The sequence below is a fragment of the Cebus imitator genome, unplaced genomic scaffold (assembly GCF_001604975.1).
Source record: "Cebus imitator isolate Cc_AM_T3 unplaced genomic scaffold, Cebus_imitator-1.0 Scaffold507, whole genome shotgun sequence".
NCBI classification, from domain to species: domain Eukaryota; kingdom Metazoa; phylum Chordata; class Mammalia; order Primates; family Cebidae; genus Cebus; species Cebus imitator.
Genome location: NW_016107822.1, coordinates 107,817 through 132,221, shown reverse-complemented (window position 1 = coordinate 132,221; position 24,405 = coordinate 107,817). Strand labels below are relative to the sequence as shown.

Sequence of the window (24,405 nt, the reverse complement as noted above, 5' to 3'; positions counted from 1 at the left end):
GTGGATGTGATGTGTTGGAATTTATCTTGAGCTTTTTCATGGCAAAATGAAATTAACTCTGGCAAACTTAATATGTAAAATCTATGATTTTAGGAAGTGAAAAACTGAGATTTTATTAATCTTAAAACATTTCCATAAAAGTAAAATACATCTACATATACACAATAATATTGCTAATCCCTTTCTGGTTTAGAGAATAGAGCAACAAAATACAACCAAGAGATTGCCAAATACTTACAGCAATTTTTTGCCATAATTTTGATGTGTGTACCCTGCTCTTTTTATCACTACCTAGTAAATTATTGACTATGACAGATGTTTTGGTTTAATGCACAAAATATTCATGGAGCAATAAAACAGTGTCCCAGGACTGTCTGAATTGCAAACTGCTGCAATTAGATGAACAGTAAAATCTACTACGTTCTGCTTTTCAGTTCAAGGTCACAATTAATTACATAACAGTATCATTTGTACCTATACAGCTTTCACTGTTTTGTATTTGTTTTGCAGAAATAATCCCACAAAGCAACAAAATTAGTGAGCAGCAATATATGAACCTCACTGGCATTGGCTGTGCAAAGCTCAAAAAGTCATGTTTTCAAAAATAAAACACTTCATTATGGGCATTCAGGAGGTCTGAGATGCCACAATAATTTTCCCATATGGGACATTCCAGAACCTGAATGCCAAGAGCTGGATTATGGGCCAATACTAACTAAAAGTTCTGAAAAAAATCACAAGAATTAAAAAAAAAAAAAAGCCATTAAATTCCACCTAGTTCTACATTAATCCAAGTTGATTTGAGAACCTTAGAAGTATTTTCTTCAACTCCTGTAAGATCCTTGAAGTATTCTCTTTGACTCCTATAAGATCCACGTCTGAAGTTTATCTATAATGAAGAGCACTTCAGACTGAATTTGTGGATATGACACCTTGTAACTTTCAAATATGCGCTCCTTTATTCAGGTTTACCAAGGTGATGAGACATTATTTAAAAGAAATGCATAAAGTCAAACACTTTTGAATGAATGCTTTAATTTTGAATAATGGTATCTATATTCTTAAGGAATAGATAATTATTTTTAGAAGATCCAAAGTCTTAAGGAGATAAAAGCAGCTTTTATCTTGTAGGAAGATACTATCCTAATAAACCAAAAGGGACCATGCACATTCCTGAGCTATGGTAAGCACCCTCTAAATGACCTCTTCCTTGACATTCACCTACTCATTCAGTAGAACACATACTCACAAACTCATATAAGCAGTTCATATATCCTAAGAGTTTCTACTCAGAAACAGAACATAATAAGTACAAATCTACACATCTTAAGAACAAAAGCTAGTGATTTATTGCAGGATGAACAAGAGATCAGTTGTGTAGTGCTTACAATGAGTGCTTATTCAATCCATTTCAATGCATCTTACTTTGAACGTGTACAATCTGCCAAACACCAGGAAAAGATAACACTTTTTCAGTAACATCAAAAAGATGCTTCACCTCTCAATGAAGCTGGAGTCAGGCTAAATGCATTCTGTTTCATCAATGTGGAACACTGTGCCTGCTAAATTAATTCATCATGAAGGACCATAAACACTTGAAGTAATTACATAAATGACCTTCTAATCTCTACTAGCAATGATGTGTTGGCAGGGCCATGGACAGAGCTTCATCTACATTTATGATGCTACATTTTTTTTCTTTAATGTAAACTCACGAAAAGTGTGTTATTGAGACTAGGTGTTCCTGATGACACTTAAGATTCAAAAATTTTGAATCTTAAATCTTTATCTATACATATCAAATTTCTGGTTTATTTGCAGATCTTACATATCAAGGCTACTTTTGAGGTGCCCACAGCAGTGGGGGAGCCAAGGGGTCATTAGAACTGCATTTTCTACCCTTCATACTGCTCATTGAAAACGTTCAGTCCTCTTGCATTCCCTTACCAATGAGAAGGTGAGGCTATAGTGAGATGGGGGTCTTCTTGTGCCATATCACCAAGGTAGTATTTTTGCATTTCTTACAGAATTATGGTGCTCCATGGTTTGTCTAAATTCTATAACTATTAGTACATTATTTATGAGCTGAGCAGTTTTGTGTGAGTTGGCCTAGGAAACCAAGTATCATTACAAAACATTGTTTAAAGCTCCATACAAAAAAACTCAGAGTATGACTTTAAGAATTCATTCCATTCTTCAGCTTTAAACCCTTTTGTGTTTGCAGAAAATATCTCATAGCCAGGGAATGAAAAGACAGCACCTGCAGAAGAACTCGTCTTTTCTGTCATAAAAGCAGGATCTCTATCAGAAATTATAACTCTGTAATTAATCACTTGCTTATTACTTCCCTCCCTCTTTACCCACCCAATATAGTATGAAAATTACCATCAGAGTTAAGGACGTTATAAAAATGTAGATTAAAAAAGATGGCTAAACAGCTTCTTAGTAGTGAAATTGCAGAGAACACTTTAGATTGAAATTTACCATGCCATCTCCTCTGACATAACACCCTAGTGCTAGCAGGAAAAAAAGCAGGCTGAACACACACCGACAAACTTATTTGTAACACAAGTATTTGTATAGAAATTTATATCCACATTAAAGCAAAAACTGATTTCAGGCACCCTGAATTTCATAGTTTTTAGTATTTTCTGATATTTAACTTATACTGCACAACAAATGAAACAAACAGAATAAACAACCCATGCTAGTTGCATTGACCATATAGGCGAAACAAAATTAATAAGCCATTGACTCAGCACAGCCTCTTCCAAACTTACCTTCACCACTGGGAAAGACCTAGCTAGTTGTTTTTCAGGATGTGAGAAGTGAATAGTAAACAATATTTCTAAGATAGATGTAAAAATAAAGCTTAATTATGGTCCTTAGATCCACATCTAACTAAAAATTTCCTTCCTTTTCTCTCATTTCTTGCCAGTGCTATAGCTACTGCATCTCCACACACCTATCCTGTACTAACAGAGTCCATAGAGCACTATAAAGGATGATACATTTCAGTATGAGTGGGGCTGTCTCCCCTGGGCACCATCTGTGACCCTTCTGATAAGCGCTCTTTAGCTAGTTCTCACTCCAATGTAGCAATTCAGCAGGTAGGAGTTTCTAAAAAGCCAGAAAAATGAAGATGGAGTACATCCCTTAGTATTCAATCCCCTCTTCTTACTAAAAAGCTCGCTAAACCCTTTCCTTAAAAAAAGCGCAGTTCTTTCTTCCAACAGTTCTTTCGACATCATGTAGAATCAAACCAAAGCTCACAGTTGCCTCACAACTTTCTTTCCAGGCCAGCTGTATAATTCAGAAGGCCTAACCTGATGTGTCCCAAGAATATGAAAATGGAGAATTTAAAATGCCACATATGCTTTCTAATGGCTGTAAGGCAGGTGTTCTCTTTAAGGAGAACTCTAGCCTACTCCATTACTGCAGAGGTGCCCATGACTCACGCCTCACCCTGGGTCTCGGAGAACTATTACTACGAGGGTGAGTTCCACAGGTCACTAGTATGAAGTCAAGAGTGAGAGAACACAGCGGGATCCTTGCCAATCCACTGGATGGATAAATTCAGAGGACTTTGGAAACAAAATTACCAACTGGTAATGAAATCCAGACCCACAAAAACACATTGCTATACAGCAGGGTTAATTTCCATGAAAGAGTATGTTATTTTATCTCATAAGGCACATTCATTTTCAATCTCAAAAAATCTCTTTAAGTATAAACAAAAAGGACTAAGCAAAGAGAAATGATTTCTTTTACCTTCTTCTGATCTTCTAGCTTGTGACTTACTGGATTCTTCCCATGTCTGTTCATTTCTGAAGATAAATCCATCACATTAGGTTCTCGCCCTTCAAAATGGAATCTCTTCAAAAAAGCAGCAAACTAATCCAAGATGCAATTACTAGGAACACACAGGCCAGCCACATTCCCCATCACACGCTGTCTCCGAACTTCATCGACTCCAAGGAACGGTTAAAAAATCCATTGATTGAATGGAAAAAGTAAAGTTTGCAGTTTACTCCCAGGACCTTCCAAATCGGCATATCGTTTTTAAATGCTGACTCCTCGAAAGCAAAATAGTCATCCAGGAATTTTAACTTCAACTGCTATCTTTTTCTTTCTGCACAGTTTTCCATTTTAATAAAAAATGACAGATTTCCTGTAAACCTGTAATTTAAAAAAATAAGCACACAGTTAATTCTCTTTTTTGTTACAATTAGTAAAATAAATTCTTATTTGAAATTTTCAATTAAAAATATTTTAGGTATAAACAACAATTGACTTAAAAATAATGGTGAGAGACATTATTCTCCACCTTTATGGACTTTAACATAACAAGCTAAAAAGTAACAAAGAAGACACAACTACTTATCAAACCTGTCTGTATGCTTTACTATTCCACTCTTGAATTTCTGCATTTATAGAATCACAGAATTTTAGAAGAGGGACCAATATGGCCAGATACTGTGTTGTAGCTGGATACCTTTCATAGATTATTTAGACTTCAAAAAGGACCTGTAAAATGGTCATTATCACTCCATTTTAAGATGTCATAATAAAGATTGAGAGGGTAAACACATTTTTATAAGTCTAGTAAGTAACAGGACTAGAACTAGGATTCAGATTGCTTTGACATCAAAACCCATAATTTGTTCTAGTTGTACTCTTCTCGACTCATATTACATATTTTGTCCCACAAGGATAACATAAACAAATCTGTCAAGTGCCTTAAGGGGTTGTAGATATACTATGCACAGTACTTTTTTAAAAGGGATAATTTAAAGTGGCTTCCAAGGACAGTTAGAAAATCGAATCAACAGAAAATAATCATAAACATATAGATTCCTGGGGTACACCTTTATCTCTGCTAAATTAGAAGCTACAGAAAACTGCTTGGACATCTGTATTCTTTTCATCTCTTTTTGATACTTGTGATATAGAAAATCCACTGTTGAAACCTCCCCTTAATGAAGGGCTTCCTAAACTTTTCTGCACATTAGACTGACACAGGAGGCTTCCAAAACTACTGGAAGCCCCAGACTCTGTGCTTTGGCACCACTGCCTCAATATACAAATTCCCTTTATAATAGACCCACTCCTTCCTGAAGAAACCTATGGTCTCAGGAGGTAGCCCTTTTCATATTGAGGCAGTTTTGGTCTTTAGATATTTCTTGTTAATTTGAAGGCAAAATCTGTATTTCTATACTTCTGTCCATTTGCAATTATTCATAATCTTCATAGTCATCAATGTGTACAAAATATGTTTAATTTGTTTTATATGACAGTTCTTCAAGTATCACCTAAGCCAGGTTAACCATCCCTAGCACCGTCAAAAATTCCTTACTACCATGGTTATTTCCTTCAGAAAAGGCTGCACTTTGTAAAAGGCCCATAAGCTGTACCATCCAGCATGGAGCACAGGGGTCGAACACAACTTGCTCCCTTTAAGAATTCACCTCCAGGTCCCTCAACACATACCATGACAAGCATAAAAAAGCTGATGAGCATACGTTAAGTCAACAGTAAATTAAATGATAATAAGCATGAAAATCATCTTCTAAACTGCCCTTTGCACCTCTCTATACATTTTCTTTTTTCTTATCTGGCATTCTTTTGCCAAGCCTCGTTCTGTTTCAACACCTCTGCTCTGCCATGCAGATATTTTAGTTTGTACACTACTGTGAAAGTTTCCAGCACAGTAAACAACATGGACAATGGCTTTGGCATAAGAGAACATGATCAATTTGAGGAGCTGAAAGAAATCCAATGAGGAGCCGCTGCAAAATTTTAAGAAGCCATGCACTATAATAGGGTTTGTGATTTTAACAGTTCACCTGAACTGCCATACAGAAAATAGAAGGGAGCCAAACCTGTGGCAGAAAAGCCTTGTAGGCTTTGTTAGAGCAATCCAAGAAATATGCAATAGCATCCTGAACTAGCGTAGAAGCTGATGAGATGGAAAACATGATGAAACTGAATGATATATCATGTAAGAGGCAGAGGTGACAAAATTGGTAATTGACCGAACATGAGTGTGAGTGTGTGGTTTAAGAATGCAGGAACACTACCTAATCAAATAAATTCATGAGATACACACTTTGACCAAGAGAAGGAGAAAGACATGGTAAAACAAAAATTACTTGCTAAAATCCAGGAAATTATAAGCTTATCTCACTGATGTTCATAGATGCAAAGATCCTAAGCAAACATTAGCAAACTGAATCCAGGAATGTATAAAATGAATCACACATCAATTCCAAGTTGATACTAACACAAGAATAAAAAGTTGGTTAAAGATTTAAAAATCAATCAGCGTAACTCACCACACTAACAAAAAAAGAAAAATTATAAGCTCATCTCTATGGGCGTAGACATAAAATCTGATAAATTAAACATTCACTCATGACCTAAAATTTATCTTGGCAAACGAGAAATAGAAGGGGACTTTCATAATCTTCCTTTATTTGATAAAGGAATCAGATCTGCTGATATCTACAGTAAACATCAAACATATTGGTGAAAAGTTAAAAACTTTTCAAATGATTAGGAACAACACACATGTGCCTACTAATATGACTTCTGTTCAGCACTGTACTTAAAGTATAGCCATGCAGTAAAACAAGAAAACACAAGACGAGGGAGGGAGAAGGGGGAGGTGGGGAGAGCAAACAAGCAGTATAAACAGAAAGGAAGAAATAAAACTGTTATTTGAAAATGTTATGGTAATATGTACAGAAAATACTGAAGAATCAAGAGATAAATTACTAGAATCAGTAAGTGAGTTTAGTAAGTTTCTGGATACAAAGTCAATATATAAAAAGCCTTTATATTTCTTTATAATATCAACAAATATTTAGAAAATGAAACTTTGAAAATATACTATTTACAATAGCATTAAAAATATCAAATGCACTGGAAGAAATCTCACAAGAGACGGTAAAAACTTTATGATAAAGTAATAAAACAACATCGAAAGAAAACAGAGATTTAAATAGAGGGCTGTGCCATATTCAGAAATTATGATTCAATAATGTAGAAATACCTCATACCTAAAATATTTATTACATTCGATGTAATACCTATCAAAAACCCAGTTTTCTCTTTATCACTTGAGAAGATGCTTCTAAAAGGTATATGGAAATGTGAGCAACCAAGAAAATCCAAAACCTGATGAAGAAGAACACGTTGAAACTATTTGCTCTGCTGGATGTTAAGACATATTTTAAATCAACAGTAAGTAAAATGATAATAACAAGGGTAGACAAATCAACCAGTAGAACATAGAAATCCCTGAACCAGACTTTAACAGACACGGCCATTTGATTTAGTATAAAGGTTGAATTGCAAAACCATGGAGAAAAAGTCTTTTCAAAAAAGAATGCTGGGTCAGTTGGATAGCCATATAGAAAAAAAGTTAAACCTGACTTCTACTCGTACTAACAATTTCAGCTGGACTGTTGATATAAATGTGACAAAAAATAAAGCTTCTGGGAGAATGCCTTAATTATCTGAGTGCAGGGGAAATTTTCTCAAGAGCTCAAACACACTGAACATGAAGAAAAAATAATTGTATTTATATCAAAAACTTTTATTAATCATAATACACCAATAAGAAAATATAAATTCAACTCATGGACTAGGAAAAGATGCTTGTTTTACATATAATTACATGTAAATACATCTAAAAGTCAATAATAAAAATACAATAGATGAAAATAGATGCTTCCAAAAAATAACAATATACATGAAGACCAGATGAGTGGTTGCCATGGGTTAGGGATGAGAGTGAGATGTGTCCAAAAAAGGCAAGAAATAGGAGCCTTGTGGTAATGGAACAACACTGTATCTTGATTATAAGTGTGGTTACATGAATCTATGTATATGATAAAGTTGCATAGACAATACACATACACACACAAATCAGTGTCGATAAAAGTGGTGAAATATGAATCTGCTCACTCTGTGGACTGTACCAATGCCAACTTCCTAGTTTTTATCTTATAGTATAGTTGTGCAAGATGTTAAAGTCGTGGAAACCTAAGTAATGAGTACAGGACTTCCCTGTCCTTTTTTCTTGTGTGTGTGTGTGTGTTGTTTTTTGCTTATCTTGACACTTCCTGTCACTCCAAAATGATTTACATGGTTTAAACATGAAAATTTTTAAAAGGGATGTACAAATGAGCCATAAATATATATACTATTGTTAGTAATATTCTTATTAGTAATCAGAACAATGCTAATCAAAACCACATAAGATATAACATCTCACCTACCTAAGTTAACAAAAAGAATGACACTATCAACTGTTAGCAAAGACATAAAACAACAACAACACTGCTGGTCAAAATGTAAATTTGTATAACTATTTTGGGAAAATATTTAGTATTACCTGCTAAGTTTAAAGATACACATACTTTATAACCCGGCAATAATACTCCTAGGTATGCACTCTTCAGAAATGTATGCATATGTGCATCAAGAGACACATCAAGAAAGTACTTTCAACATAGCAAAACAACTCCAACAACAACCTGGAAACAAAGTCTACCACCATTAGAATAGATAAATAACTTACAATAGACTTACGCAACAGGCAATGGTGTATTAGTTAATATTAACAAACTGTGGATGCTTTTATCAATATATATGAATCTTGAAAATATTAAGATATTAAGGAAGCCAAAACCAAAGCCAAAAAAAAAATACATACTACGTGATTCCATTTATATCAAGTTCCAAAAACTAGCAAAACTAACTATGGTGTTAGAAGTCAGGATACTGGTTACATTTGGTGAGTGGAAGGGAATGATGTTTTGACTGCAATTTGATTACAGTGTCACCCATATTCATTTTTTTTGCTTAGGTGGGCAATACATTAATATTAGCTTTGTAACAACTCACTGAGCTGTAAATTAAAATTCCATATGGTTTTCTCTATATAAATTATGCTTCATGATTAGAAAAAAAGCTAAGAAAAAACTCGGATACATCTATGTCTTTAGTGTTCCCATAAATGACCTTTCCAATGAGCAACAACAACAAAAAATAAGTTAGACTGATAAAACTTGTTATTTATGAGTGTCATTCTTATTTTTTTAAGTTCATGGACCAGCTGTTTTATTATGGAACAGAATTTTGCCTGAGGACAACATCAAACTTACCAATAGCATGGTTTATCAAATGTCAGAAAATGTATTCATCTCCTAACTTTCAAAATATCTCCCCCCTCTCTTTAGAGTAGTAAGGTATTACAGTCTATCAATCATACTTTCCACACACACTATTTTATATTAGCATGAAATAATTTTTCCAAAAGCATTACTAATGCTCTAAGTTATTCAAATTATCTACCTTACGTAATACCTTCCCCATAGCACGAAAAGACATATAGAAGACACAAAGCACTGTGTGACTAATGTGTGCGCAGCACAGTACAAGCCCCAAATCACCAGATTTAAAATACTCATCTTTGTCTTTATACAGCTTACAGTCCAGCAGGAAGGCAGACATAATGAAAACAAAGGAGCACCAGCATATTCTTTTCAACTCTGTCCAATATCAAAACCTGAGAATACCAATGAGTTTACACCAATGATAAAAGGCAATTTCATGTGGACAGAATAAATTATGGACAATTATGCACATAAAATTAATTTGAACATGATTTCAATTCATTTGCAATTAATGAAGAATTTAAGATGACTTATCCTTACTTTTGCAGAATAAATAATTTATGATAAGACTACAAAGCAGCTGGAATGTGTATGATGATATCGAAAAGTTGTTCACTCATATGAAGGTAATTGTCAATGTGTAATATTAATTCTCTACCACTTTTATTCAATATAATACAATGGTTGGGTTTGGCAGTGAAATCCAATGACATTATGTGTAAGTATAAATAGTTTCATGTTTTTATAGCTTAAAAGAAGGTTTCCATACTGCTCAGACTCATCCAGGAGTCTCTTATCAGATAAAAGGTAAATTTTTTCAATGAGATTTTGAAAGGATTTGTGAAGATTACTTTAGAGAGTGATTGGAGTATGTGCTACTCCCACCTCAGCCTTTGACAGAGATTTCACAGGGACCACTCAGAGAGACTGATGGATATTTCCTGCCATTGAGGGGACACAGAAACCTCGTACCTGGGCAAGGTGAAGTGGCCTGTGGCCGCAGGGCAGTGACTCATCTGAGAAGTAACTTGCAGCCTTCTCTGTGAATCAAAAATGTGCAAATCTTAGGGACATGATAAAGAATGTGTGGTAAAAATGTTGGCCTGAATTCGTTTAGTAAAAGAGATCCTGCTCAAAAGGGTAATTAGCCAGGGAAAGGGAAGTCCTGAAGGAGGAAGCTGTGGGAACCACAGCTAGGAGGAGCTGAGGAGACATCCAGAATACCTGGCTCAAAGACAGGCTACTATCCAGGTCAAGTAAGGTGAGGTGAGGGAGGTCTACTAGTACAGTTTTCAAAATTCTCAAATAACCAGGAGAGTCAGTTTTAAACATCCCCCTGGCCTATTGTCAATGAGCCAGCTTATAACATTAAGACTCTTACCTCTCCTCTTTTCCTCACCACCCCTGCAAACACCCTAGTGAGTGGGGAGGAGGTGAAAGGAGAAAGTCCTTTCCAAATAGCAGAAGTGTGGTAGCAAAAGGGCATTAGTCTCTGGTCTTGACTTAGGTAAAGAGGAAGAAGCTTTTGAATAAAGAGGTATTATAGAGATCTTTGAAAAACTATTTCAATTCTGAATTACAACCTGTTTTGTGACCTACGGTGATCATAAATCTTACTCTACGTCAAAGCGAACAAACACAATTATATGATCCAAATTAAAGCAATGAATTCTATGAAGAAGTTTAAAGAAATAGGAAGGAAGAAGTTTGGGATAGAGATTTAGATTGCGAGTCATCAGTCTCAAAAGATCATACATAGAAGTTACATGGAGTACTAAAGACAGGCTTTTGGAAAGACCCAAATTGTCTTAGGTACTATTTTCAAAATTAGTTCTTAATCCTATCAATTTAGCAAACTTAATCATACCACTTAATTAAAATTCATCAATGATTTTCTAATACCTGGAGCCCAAAAGAAAAGAAAAATCAAAATTTCCCAGCATGATATTCAACACTCCACCCATTCTTTATTTTTTAACTTTCCAGCTCCTATTTGATTGTAGCTACACAAAACAACTTATAATTCCTAAATATAACTTGTGATTTCACACCTTGGACATTTATTGATCCACATATGTCACTCGATCCACTTGGAAAGTTCCTACTTCATGCTTAAAAAGTCTCCTCAACTCCATTTCCTCTCTGAAGGCTTCACGCTGTATCCCCACTCCACTGTCAATCAGACAAGTTAGTCCCTTTCTTCCCCATGTTCCACAAGCACACACACACACACACACACACACACACACACCCCAATCATTGCCTATAAGTCTGAAAAGGTTGTGCCAAAACTGTCTCCAATTACCAAAAATACATTTATAATTTAGAAAGGTCATAGGCCCCTTCTGAACTTATTATTTTAGCCATATTCTCTTTGAGATATACATGCATACAACAAAGTACAAAAATCTTTAGTACATAGCCTATGACATACTCATCTACTGAGTTAACCACCACCCATATCAAGATATAGAACATTTACCAAATTCCAGAAGACTCCCTTATTTACTCTCTCAATAATAGCCCTAAAGCTATCCACTATCCTGAATTTTAGCTGCATATTTTCTGTTTCTGAAACTTCAATAAAACAAATCCTACAGTACTTATAGTATGTCCTCATTTGTTTCTTCTCTTTTCTCAACACTAAATCTGGAAGACATGTCTGTATTGTTACAAGTAGCAGTAGCTCATTCTTTTTTATTCCTTTATTGAGGGGAAAATTGTGCTTATATGTCCTAATTCATGTAATTGACCAAAATAATACTCAAACAGTGGAATTTAAATTATCCTGAATTCTGTATCCTAATTCAGGCTTTCTGGACTCTTCATGTTTACCTCTGAATAAAATAAAGAAGTTTATTTTACTTCACCTATTTTTCCCAGGCTCTGTGACCTCTATTCAAGTCAAGAGAATGTAACAAATTAGCAGTTCCTGTGACCAGACGGTTAACAGAGTGACAAGTTGCAAACCCAGAAACTATTTAAAAATTGACTGAAAATTTCTTTAGGAATTTTAACTATTAGTAAGTGGTGATACAGTCTTTATTTACTCTAAATTCTCATACTGAGTTGTTGCTTCATCTTTATGTTGCTAAATCAGCATGTCTAAAGTGCAAAGGAAAGGATCCAAGCCCAAATGGGAAGGGCTAAGAAGCTGGTAGCAGACCAAAGGCCTTGGCTCAGAAGTTCCATGTCCCAGATCCAAGACTCACTGTTACATGTAAAAAGTGCTCTACCCACAGTAAAAAGATTAGAAACCTAACGAAGTAATATGACTGTTCAAAAATATATATATATTTTAAAAATTTTTTAAATATTGTAAAGGCATAATTTAAAAAAGTTATTTAATCAACATCTATTTATGATTTAAATATTTTAAAAAACAAAAAATGAAACAGGAATAAAAGAAAATCAAATAGCTACAGCAGAAAATATTGTACTTAATAATGGACTATAAAAAGAACATGTAGATTGTACCATTTATATAAAGTTTTAAAACATGTAAATCATTTCTAAACAATTTATGTGAATACATACAAATGTAGTAAAAGTATAAAAACATGTATGCAATGATAAATTATTTAAAAGTCGAGAATTAGTGAAGATACTACTACCATTTAAATAAAACATTACATTATAGGTCCTTATCACCATGTCAAGACAAAAAGAAATCAATACAAAATATAAGAATAAAAAAGGGAGAACAAATATGCGTATATATTATTGACTACAGAAATACAGGACTATTTATAAACAAGTTGTTTAGAATAATCAAGGTTATCTTTTATAATACACCAGCAAAATATACATTTGTATCAGTGACGATAAGAACAGTAAAATAAAATGCAATTTTAAAACACATTCTACTAGTAAGAGAAACAAAAATTATAACGTCTTTAGAGAGAAGACTAAAACAATATATGACCTTTACAAGAAACATCTTATTTTCATTGAAAGATATGAACAGTATTAATATAAATGGAGAGATATAACATATTTATGAATAGGAGGATTCAATATTATAAAGGTGCCAGTTGTCTTGCACAATTCCCTAAATTCAATTCCAATCCAAATCTCCACATATAACCTTTTAATGTAACTTAAAAATCTCATTATGAAATTGATATGTAGGAGTAAAGGAGTAAGAATAGGAAAGACCATTTTGAAACATGCATGCTTTCGAGATTTTCAAAGTATCAAGATTTATAAAAAAACAATGATATTTAAGACTGTGAAGGATTGGCCAAAGGGAAAGGCAAATAAATTATTACATTAGACTATATTGCTCACAAACAGAAAGACACTACACAGAGATTATCAATATGCAGTCCAATGAGGAAAAAAATTGATAATGAAAAAGATGATCCTGAGACAACTGGTAAGACTAATAAAAAATAATTCTTAAATGAGATGTAAAAATATCAACCCTAATGAAAAAGACTGATTGACTATATCCGTGTGTACAACAAAGTGTCAGCATATAAAATAGAAAACCCAGAGACTAGAAAGATGTATTTATAGTATATGTGTCACAGGATCCTTAGGGTATCGCTTTTCCAGGTGGAAACCTCTGTGGCTGGTTGTGCCGTTCCCCGAGTTTTGCTTGGGCCAATGGGCTCGTTCTGCCCACTGGGCCCAGCAGGCTGGGCTTGGCTCATGCTACCAGCCGGATCCCACCCCAGCCAAGGGCTAGCCAGAATTGCAGCAGTGAGGCGTATGTGAGCAAGCACAAGGTCTCGCCATAGCACAGGCCTGGCCATAGCACACAATCCTGGTTGTGGCAGGGCAGGCAGCTCCAAGTACCTACACAAATGCCGGCTCCATGTGAGGATGCAGCTGGACCAGCCATTCCGAAAGCAGCTTCCACTGGGGCACCAGGGAACACAGTGGTACCTGGAAGCTTGGACATGCCAGGAATGGCAGAACCCCAAAGAGGGTGTCACAGCCCCAGCCTGGGGAGACTCTAGTTCTGGGCTCCCCTAAGGGCTACAGCTCTTCTCTCCTTCTCTTCGCCTGTAGCATGGTGAGCAGGGGTCATGTTTCAACACTGTTTATGTTACAGCTCTTTCCGTCCTGCCATTTGGCGGGTCCCAAGTTCTTGTCCCATGCCAAGGAAGAAGGAAGCATGCGGACAACTGGAGGGGAAGCAAGGCAGAGAGGAGCTTCATTGAGAGACAGAAGTGCTCTCAGGATACCCGAAGTGGGTAGCACCTTTCTGCAGGCAGGTCATCCAGACAAGTGTCCAGTTCTCAGCGGAGAGGAGATCTGGAGTGGGTAGCTCCTTTCCACAGGCAGGTAGTCATGATGAGTGCAGCTCTAGTGAAGAGGAACCTGGAATGCGTAGCTGCTTTCCACAGGCAGGTCATCCAGGCAAGTTGAGAAGATATGAAGTGGGTGGCACTTTCCCACAGCTGGTAGTCCCAGTGTCTCTGTGAGTCTGGCTGAGTCCGGGGGTTTCTGTGGCCTTCAGAAGGGAGGAAGTGCATGCTGATTGGTCCATGAGTGGCCATGGATGGGTCCTGAAACGCACCATAAGTTCTCACTCAGATTCCAACTGGCACTTACGACAGCCTGGGCCTCATGCTTCAGGTCATCCCTGGCTTGAAGATGGGGCTTCACCTGCCCCTTTCTGCCCAGAAGCCTGTATGCCTCCTGCTACCATCAATCATGTCATCCACAGCACCCAGGCTGTTCAAGCAGAGGGCATGTCAAGCTGCCCTGTGACCACATCCCATGCTTCTCAGCTTCCAAAGTCCAGAGGGAGCTGAGGAGGCAGGGGGCTGGTGTGTCAGCACTGCTGTAAGTATACACACCCAGTTGGGCGGTGACAGTGTCTGAGCTCAACCTCACCTTTGTTCTAAAATCAGAGTAGGTGCTGTGAGCAAGGAGAGGCCAGGCCATGGGAGCAGGCACTTCCTAGCCTGTGTGGGTAGTGGGGCTCCCCAGCCCAAGATTGAAGGGATGTCTGGGTCTGGAACTGCAGTTGGGCAGCTCACCTGTGCCTGCTGAGCACAGAGATCCTGTCTCGCTAACTTAGAAAGGGGTGGGTTTCCCTCTCTCCCCGCACTGGCTCCACAGAGCATGCAGCCCCAGAGGCATCTTCCCCGCTGCAGGCCCAGAGGTGTCTTCCCCACTGCAGCCCGAGTCTTCACAGTGGCCATTGCAGACAGGCTGCCATTGCCATTATATATACCTTTATAAGTACTAAAAATAGAATTTTTACAAAGTAACCAAAAACGAAGACAAGTGACCTAGTAGAAAAAGAAGCAGAATATATATACATACATGATGAGCCAATTCATGCAAGAACAAACATGGATGGTGATATGGTTTGGCTTTGTGTCCCCACCCACATTTCATCTCCAGTCCCACGTGTCAGATGAGGGGCCTGGTGGAAGGCGATTGGATCATGGGGGCGGATTTTCCCCTTGCTGTTCTCTTGATACTGGATGAGTTCTCACAAGACCTGATGGTTTACAAGTATGTGGCACTTCTCTCTCTCCTGCTCCACAATGTGAAAATGCACTTGCCTCCCCTTCACCTTCCTCCATGATTGTAAGTTTCCTGAGGCCTCCCAGCCATGCTTCCTGTTAAGCCTGCAGAACTGTGAGTCAATTAAACCTCTTTTCTTCAAAACTTAAGCAGTCTCAGGTAGTTCTTTGTAACAGTGTCAGAACGGATTAATACAGATGGCCAATAAGTACATGAAAAGTAGTAATTGACATATTACACGTTTTTTCAAAAAAAAAAGATACTAGCAGAGTCCCATCTTAAATAATATATTAAAAGTTTAAATGTTACCAATATCAACTGTTGGTAAACATGGGCTAATACTAAAACTTCCATAAACTGCCAGTGAGTATGTAACCGGTGCAAATACTTTTAGTGAGTTATGTGGCAAAATCCAGTAAAATTTAATGTCAACAGAACTTATCATGTAACCCTTGAACTTCTTGGGAGAAACACGTACACTAAAATACATGATTGAGAAAGTTCATTGTAGCCTCTTTGGCACTGGTAAAATATTTGAAATATTCTAAATATTCATCACCAGGTATCTAGATCAGTAAACTATGGCATGTACCTGTATAATGGCATGTTTTATAATATTTAAAATTTATGTATTAAACTTCGACCTAGCCACACAAATCTTAATATAATTATGCATCAAATAAGTTGCACAAGAATAGAGAATGATGTCATTTATAAATTTAGAAACATGTAAAACAGTAATAAATACCATTTAGAAAAAATACAGATATGGTAAAAGCATTAAAAATGTGTTAGAAATGATAAATCCTAAATCAGGATTGCAGTTGTTTTCTGGAATAAGTACATGGAAATAAAAAAAACAATTACAACAGGAACAGTTAGTAATTCCAGTATTCCATTTAGTAATTGCACTATTTTATATCTTCTAAAAAATTCTGAGGCAAAATGTTAAAATATGGCAAAGCTAGATGTTGAGTACATGAAAGTTAATCATTACTAAAACACTCTGTTTTTCTTAACACCTAAGATAGTTCCCAATAAGAAATGTTCAAAAAAAGTTACAGAATGTAAAAGTATTTTTAATAGATAAATCAACCAACCAACCATTACACAATAGCATGTGATTTTCCACAGGGATAAGATCTTCTCATGTTGCATTTGGCAATGTGCTGGAGGACTCTCTTTTTCATTGTACTGGAGAGTATTGCTGGCATTTATTAAGGGAGGGAGATGATCAATGTCCTGCAATGCATTGGTACAATCCAGGATCAATAAAAATTGCCTGCAGATCTCTCATTGACAGACACAGCCACCATAACAGTCTGCCTCAGAACATACTTGACTTGACCCCAGTCTTAGCTCATGTCCCTCGCCACAAGAAGATGGCTTCTTTCTTGGGATCCTTACCTTACTAACATTATTTTCCCCAGAGCCCCCTATGTGTCAGAGGCTGTTCCAGGATCAGGAAGGGAAAGATGCATAAGGCTGTGCCCCAATACCTACCCCGTAAGCTGAAGTCCTAGCTCACCCTCTCAGCCAAAGAGTTAACCCTAGGAAATCTTTATTGCCACCTGATTCAGATGCACACAATTAAAACAAAATCATAGTGCCATTGGTTGCCCTATAAATGCCCCCTCCACACAAATTTGTTCTCTTTTTGGTGTCATGAAGAATCCACCCAGAAAGTCAACACTAATGCAACACAATTTTGTGGGTGAGTTTTCAGAAAACTGTAACAGTAACATATGACAAAAAAAGTTTTTCTCTTGTATACTAAGTATTTATACAAGGCAATTTTTAAAAATGCATTGCACGATGCTTTATAAACTAAGTTCTTGTAAAATTCCATCTTTCCCACTTGTGATACACAGGAGAAATAAAAACAGCAGGGGAAACATTATGTTCCTTGCAGCATGGCTACTCTGCTTCATTTCTGTAGCCTGCAAATGGTAGGCTATTTGGTTTTATCAGATAAATTGGCTCTGCAGCCCACATTTAAAAGAACATACATTGGTTTTCAGCAGGAAGTTTGGACTTGATTAATTCAAGATAAAATGACGCAAGGAAGGCTGAATATCATTTTGAGACAATAATTTTATGTGTAATGGAGATTGAACAGTATAATACATCTATATTCTTAGGTACTAATGATAAGTAGAAAAAAGCTCACATCTTTCAGCTAAATTTGTTTATTGTCTGAAAAGTCAATGTAGTAATTCAAGGCCAAGTGACAGGAAATTACAGTTTCCCAGCTGACATCAGTTCGATCTTCAGTAATAGTTCTTAAATGGAGTTTCTATGCTCAGAGGAGTGGGAAACACACACACACACACACACACACACAGCATTCCCAATAACTCAGGTTACAACCCAGATGATATGGCACACATTATGTAGATAAATAGTATGATATATGCTTACAAACATGCATTGCCTTATTATGTAATTTTTAATCAAGCCTATTATTTGATCAGGTTCTTACATTTCATCTTATATATGAACTTGGTTATTCAGAGAATACAGGCTACCATAAGAAAGATTTGAAACACATGGCTGTTTCTTACTGCAACAGCAAATAGACAATCATTTCTCTAAGTAGTCACAAAAGTAAATACACTAAGTAAAGTATTTAAAAGTTAAATTAAAAACAAAAATTGATTTCTAGTCTCCTTGCTCAAGTGTTATCAATAATACATAGTATTATTTCCCTCTCTTGGGGAAAGGCGAGAAGGGGAAGGGAGCCTTTCTCACCTTTTCTACCCATGCTTATGACCTCACTCTATATCATCTGTTTAAACTCTCCTGATAGCAGAGACTACTAATTTTCACCCAGTATCCATTCTCCATTTATCCTCAAGGTTTCAGCTGCACATAGGACCTCAAAATGGGAGGCTACATTCCCGTTTCCCTCTTTGCAAGATCTGGCCATTTGATGATGCTGTTGCCAATAGAATGCACATGCCACTTTCAGATGACATCATTTCAAAAGGCAATTGCAATGTTCTCTCTTTCCCCCAGACACATGGCTGTTTCTTATTGCATTAGCAACAAAATAGATAATTGGACCAGGTTGGGTAACATTATTGAAGCAAACCTAATAATAATGAAAAAAAAGAATTGATGACATATCAAAAGAAATGTTTTGGACTTCATAAATTTTGAGTTAGAAGTTTTAAAAACTTCTATATGTGACTCATCATGGTTTCAATTCAATTTATACGTTTTCCAATAAAAGGGTTATATAAATTTAAGAACCCTTACAGATTTAATATTCTAAGATTTTATACATTGCTTCCTAATTTCTGCCACTTTCTTAGCCAAAGCCTTTCATTATTTTGATTAGTGCACTGCAACCAACAGATACTCTGAGGAGGAAGACATCTTCCTTGTTAAGAGATGTGCTCATCCTTCCTTGATTTCAGATAATCATAAGCCATGATTTGCTACCATTTATAACCCAGTGATCTACATTTTACTTCCTATTATATCCAACCTTTGGACACTAGTCCAACACCAATAAAGAAGCAAATGCTTTTTATCCAATATAAAAAATTCCAAATTAAGTAGAGAATAAGAAGCCTAGCCAGAATATAAAACTGTAGAAATTTTCTACTAGAGAAACCAATGGTATATTTTGGAGAAGGAGATCAAAGAGAAACCAGCACTCAGTAGAGTCATTCCTTTATGTAATACAATTTGTAAAAGGATGGGGAGGGGAGAAGGCCTTTAGAAAACTGAATAGTATTTTATGTCCCATACAAATCCTGTCTTGTGTATCCTTTCTTCTTGATACAGCGGAGTATTTTTATACTTTACTATTCACAGTTTTAGAAGAGACTATGCTGCATATTGTGCACATCATTTTTTCCTCCTGTGAATATGGAGAGACCACATTTTAGCAAGTGGTAAATGATATTACTCAGGTCCAATGAGTATAAGAACCAGAAAGCTGGGCTCATCCAATGGATTTTTGGGGTTAGTGTACCTGATATCTCTGACAGACACCACTGGTTTTTCATGAATATACACCGTCCATCACCCCCTTCTTCCTTTATTTGTGTATATCCCCAATTAAAAAGAAAAAGAATTGCCTAGAGACTCTTCCCAGTCTCCCTTGCAACTAAGGAAGACCATATGACATCTTTTTCATTAATGTGATCTAGGCAGAATTCATTCGTTCCCCTGCTTATAGAGGAAATGGATATATGCTCACCTGGTGTTTCCCTTCCCACTAGCTAGAGTATAAATGCTACAGGAGGAGCCAGAGCAGCCATCGTGAACCATGACATGAAAGCTGCATGTTAAGAAGGACATACCAATGAGACTGAGTGAGTCAAAGTCTCTGGGTGGCTATATGAGTGGTAATACACTACCAGCCCTGGACTGTCTTTCAACATAAGAATGAAACACACAAACCAAAATGCTTCTCTCTTTGGGAGGTGGGCAAGATTACTTGTAACAGCAACTTGGACTGTACATTAACTGATACTCATCCTTACTCCATGTGACATCACTCTAAGAGTACTCCAGTGACTGACCTGTCCTATTTTGGATTGGGGGTTCATTCTACTCCCACTATACCCCACTTCCAGAAAGTTCAACCACATATCTCTTTCCTAGTTTTTCTTGGATAAACCTGTTTTCATGCTTCCATTTAGAATCCTAATTTGGCCTTATATTCTCTCTCACCATCCTCAATCCCCCCAGATCATGCTGGCTAGATGTGTACTTGAACTACTCAGCAATGTCCCAGGTTGAATATGGCTGTGATGCTCTCACAGTCTTCCTCAAAACAAGAAGTTTCCCTCATTTTTCTAAGCCTTAGGATCTCACATTTTCCCTACTCCTTGTTTCACTGAACCTCTTTCCCTAGAACATATATGAATACATTACAACCACAAAAGACAATTGCTACATTAAGAGAAGTAAGGTAGACTCTTGGCAGTTTCATTTTCATGTTTGTAGTTTCAGCATTTGATGTCAGCTCTTTGCAGTAACTTTAAGAGGCCATGGCATTTAATGATCTATAGTTTTGCATTGGCTTTGCTAGTCATTCTCATCATGGTATTGCACTTTCTAGTACAGAGGAGGAAGAAAGAGGTAGAGGGGAAGAAGATGGAGGAAATGCAAGATGGCCAGAAAGAGGAGAGAGAGAAAGAAAAGTGAAAAGAGAAAACAGACCAAAGATCTGGAAAGACCAGGGAAGAGGCACTGATGGGTTGGAAGAGAGAGGGTAGACAAGAGGAAGAGAGTTGAGAATGCTCAGTCAAGGCTCTTCATAGATTTAAAGCCTACAAAACAAATATAACTAAAACATGTGTTAAGAGGGCAGACAAATAGTTAAATGGATCTGCCCTTCTGTTGCTACAGCCATAGAGGGGAATAACTAAAATACCCCAGAAATTCCTATATTTTTAAGGAAACTGAAGGCAATTTTAAGAAACAAATGGTATGCCTTTTGCATCCCAGAAAAGATCTCTTACGAGTACCTGGTCTGAGCAAGTTAAAAAGAAATGATTCCTCAGTAAGTGAGAATGCTCCTCTTTCTGTGAAAGCAACAAAATATGTTATTAACCCAAAGATTGGAAAATAAAACCATTTTCTTGGCCATGTTGGAGGAGTAGAAAGATTTATTCCTTTATCATTCTGGTTTCCAGACTAACTTTTAATGCTAGAAAGAAATGTGTTTCCCCTTGTAAAAAAAAAAAATCAAATTCAGAAAGGAGAAATCTTTGTAAAGGAACTGAGTTTGAGAAATCTAACCTATGGAAATGAAGTACAGAATCCTGCAAAGGTGTTTCAGAATCTGACTTTAATTAAAAGTCCACTCCTTCAAAGTAATAAGAACTCCAATTTTCCAGTGATAATTTCAAGCAAGCATTTTAGAAGCTACCAACTTAATGTTGAGAGTAGTCTAGGTCCATTGACCTAATAGGAGTTGGCTAATGAGTGTTTTACTTTCATTTGGAAATATTTTCTAAATTATTTAGTTTAGAAGTGAGTCCAGTAATCAGTTAAAATTTTCAGCAGAAATTGAAATAAATAGCAAATAAAAATTTAAAGCACGTGATGGTTTATTAATTTCTTACAGGGTTTAAGTTGGAGAATTAAAATATAGTTAGACAAAACACTGGTAACATCAAACACTTGGAGGAAACATTAAGATTTTTAATAAATGTTGAGATATATCCTTATACTGGAAAAATATTTCTCGAATTACAGCAAAAGTCAGTATAGAATATGACACTATATAAAAATACTAAAAGCTAAACACCACTTAGTTGTAGACAACCAAGTACAAGTTTTAAAGTAGATGTTAATGAAAAAATTATTAGTCATATACTTTGTTTGCCCTGTGATATCATCTATCCAAACAAAACCAATTGGTAACTAACCTGAGAATATAATTCATGATAAACCTAAATTTTAAAATGCCAGGCTTTCTAAAAACCATGTTATGCTTTAAAATATTCTATTACTTAAAATATTCTATGTTCCTGCCCCTATAGCAGTGAACAAACATAGATAACCAAGTTTAAGAACATGCACAAATATGTTTGCTCCAAGCTTCTACAACAGAACTCACTGACACTTTTGCAGGATAAAATATTTTTGCTTAGTATCATAATTCCCTTCTTTTGTGTATCTTGTTCAAAATTGCTTTACAATGCTGTATCAAATTTTATTATTATCACAGAGTAGGAAAAATAAAAGAACACTGAAATGTTAACAAGGAATACATGTTTAAAATAAGTGGGCATTAAAAGAATGCAGAGTTATGTGTTAAGGTATACTCTGAGTGTTGAGAACTTTGTATCTCTCTATTGCCCTGGAAAAACTAATCAAGAATGACTATGCAAAGGAAGTCAATTCTGAGGAAAATGGCTTCTACTGAGAAAAATACTACCTATGCAACAATCTTGGATGTTCTTCATGTATACCCCCAAACCTAAAATGCAATAAAATATATATTAAAAATAAATTAATTAAAATTTAAAAATACTTTAAAATTATATAGCCAATTGATTCATAAATCTAGATGTATGGCCAGGTGCCATGGCTCATGCCTGTAATCCCAGCACTTTCTGAGGCCAAGGCGGGCAGATCACGAGGTTGAGAGATTGAGACCATCCTGGCCAACATGGTGATACCACATCTCTACTAAAAATACAAAAATTATCTGGACATGGTGGTGTGCACCTGCAGTCCCAGCTACTTGGGAGGCTGAGGCAGGAGAACAGATTAAACCTGGGAGGCCGAGGTTGCAGTAAGCCAAGATCGCGCCACTGTACTCCAACCTGGTGTCAGAGCAAGACTCCTTCTCAAAAAACAAAACAAAAAAGATACATGTATTTCTCATAATCACTGTGACTGTTGTTTTCCATGCCTAAACCTGTACCTTCCTCTAGTTTTCTGAAAGTTAGTGTAGAAGTGATAAGGGCCAACTGACCAAGAATGCTTCTCACACACTTGTAGGAAATAAACTCATTCTTACAAAGTTGGAATCAAGTGAATTTCTGTCAGGGACCTAAGTTAAATGAACTTTAGATATTTATAATTAAACGTCTGTATATGAATTATCTTTTAGAAAGTTTATTGGCACCTGGAGGATTCCTTGAGCCATGTCACCAAAGGATCTGTCCTGAAAGTTTTATTTTTAGAAAAATCTATTTTGTTATCAGCCTGGGAAATGGAAAGAAACATGTACCTATGAAATTGACATATGCTTCAGCTTGGGGTGGTGACAGTACATGGAAGAGGCTAGGGAAAACAGAAGCAGAAGACAGTCCAGCTCTTTAATTCCTCATCCTCTGAATGAAACTACTCTGAAGTTCTGCTCAGTTTTCTCTCCATTTCTATTCTCAAAGGAAGGGAGAATAAACAGTACAAAGTAAGTATGAGAATGAGATAGCTTCTTCTATCTTTTCTAGTTTTCCCCACATCTCCTTCTATAGAAGATACTCAAGCTGTGTCTAAACAGCACAAAAAACAAGTGTATACTAAATTTTTGTCATAGTTTAGTACCAGTATACAGAGCAGTTGTGTTTTGAAACCCAATAATTGAGCACACAGTAGCTTTACTTACTCACCAAACCTAAACATCCAATAAAGAGTCAATAAACTCCAATAGATGGTGTGTTCATAAACTTATCCAGGGCATTTTAGAAGAGTAACGTAGGTCTCTATTTAACAACTGTGGGGTAGCACGACTATGTTTAAATTAAAATTGTGGATATGTGTAAGTGTATTTTTCTGCATATGTATATGCAGAGAAGAATTAGTTGTCTCTCAGAAGCATTTTCTTTTTTTCCTTTTTTTTAACAGAAAATTTCAAAAGTATATAGAAGTAAAGAGAACAACATAATGAACCTCTGTTCTTCACCTAGTTTCAATCCTTATCATGGTCAATATAGTTTCATCTAGACCCCACCTCCTCTCCCACTAGAAACTATTTTAAATCAAAGCCTATCATATCTCAGTAGAAATGTTTATTAATTTTTTACTTGACATATTTTCCAATGTTTTCCATATAAATACTTACTTTACACTAGAAAAAAATGAATGTTATCAAAAAATTATAAAATCTGAGGCAGGACCAAGAGACTATTAAAGGCTAAATAGAAATTATAAATTAATAAATAATATGGTTCATTATCATAATACTTATTAGCTTGGCATTGGAGACTTTTTATTAAAATTTCCTATTTTGAGTATCTTTTTAAGTCTT

The 24,405-nt window shown here is 36.1% G+C and overlaps 1 protein-coding gene across 6 annotated transcripts in view; it reads right to left on the bottom strand.

The window, feature by feature from the left end:
- NAV3 (neuron navigator 3) overlaps positions 1-4,176 on the bottom strand; it is a 618,166-nt gene extending 613,990 nt beyond the window's left edge. For all 6 annotated transcript variants that reach the window (XM_017513855.1, XM_017513856.1, XM_017513857.1 and 3 more), the window contains exon 1: positions 3,772-4,176. In XM_017513855.1, coding sequence (XP_017369344.1) covers positions 3,772-3,843 — 72 coding nt within the window. In that variant the 5' untranslated portion in view covers positions 3,844-4,176. The remainder of the gene's footprint in view (positions 1-3,771) is intronic.
- Positions 4,177-24,405: the final 20,229 nt, after the last annotated feature.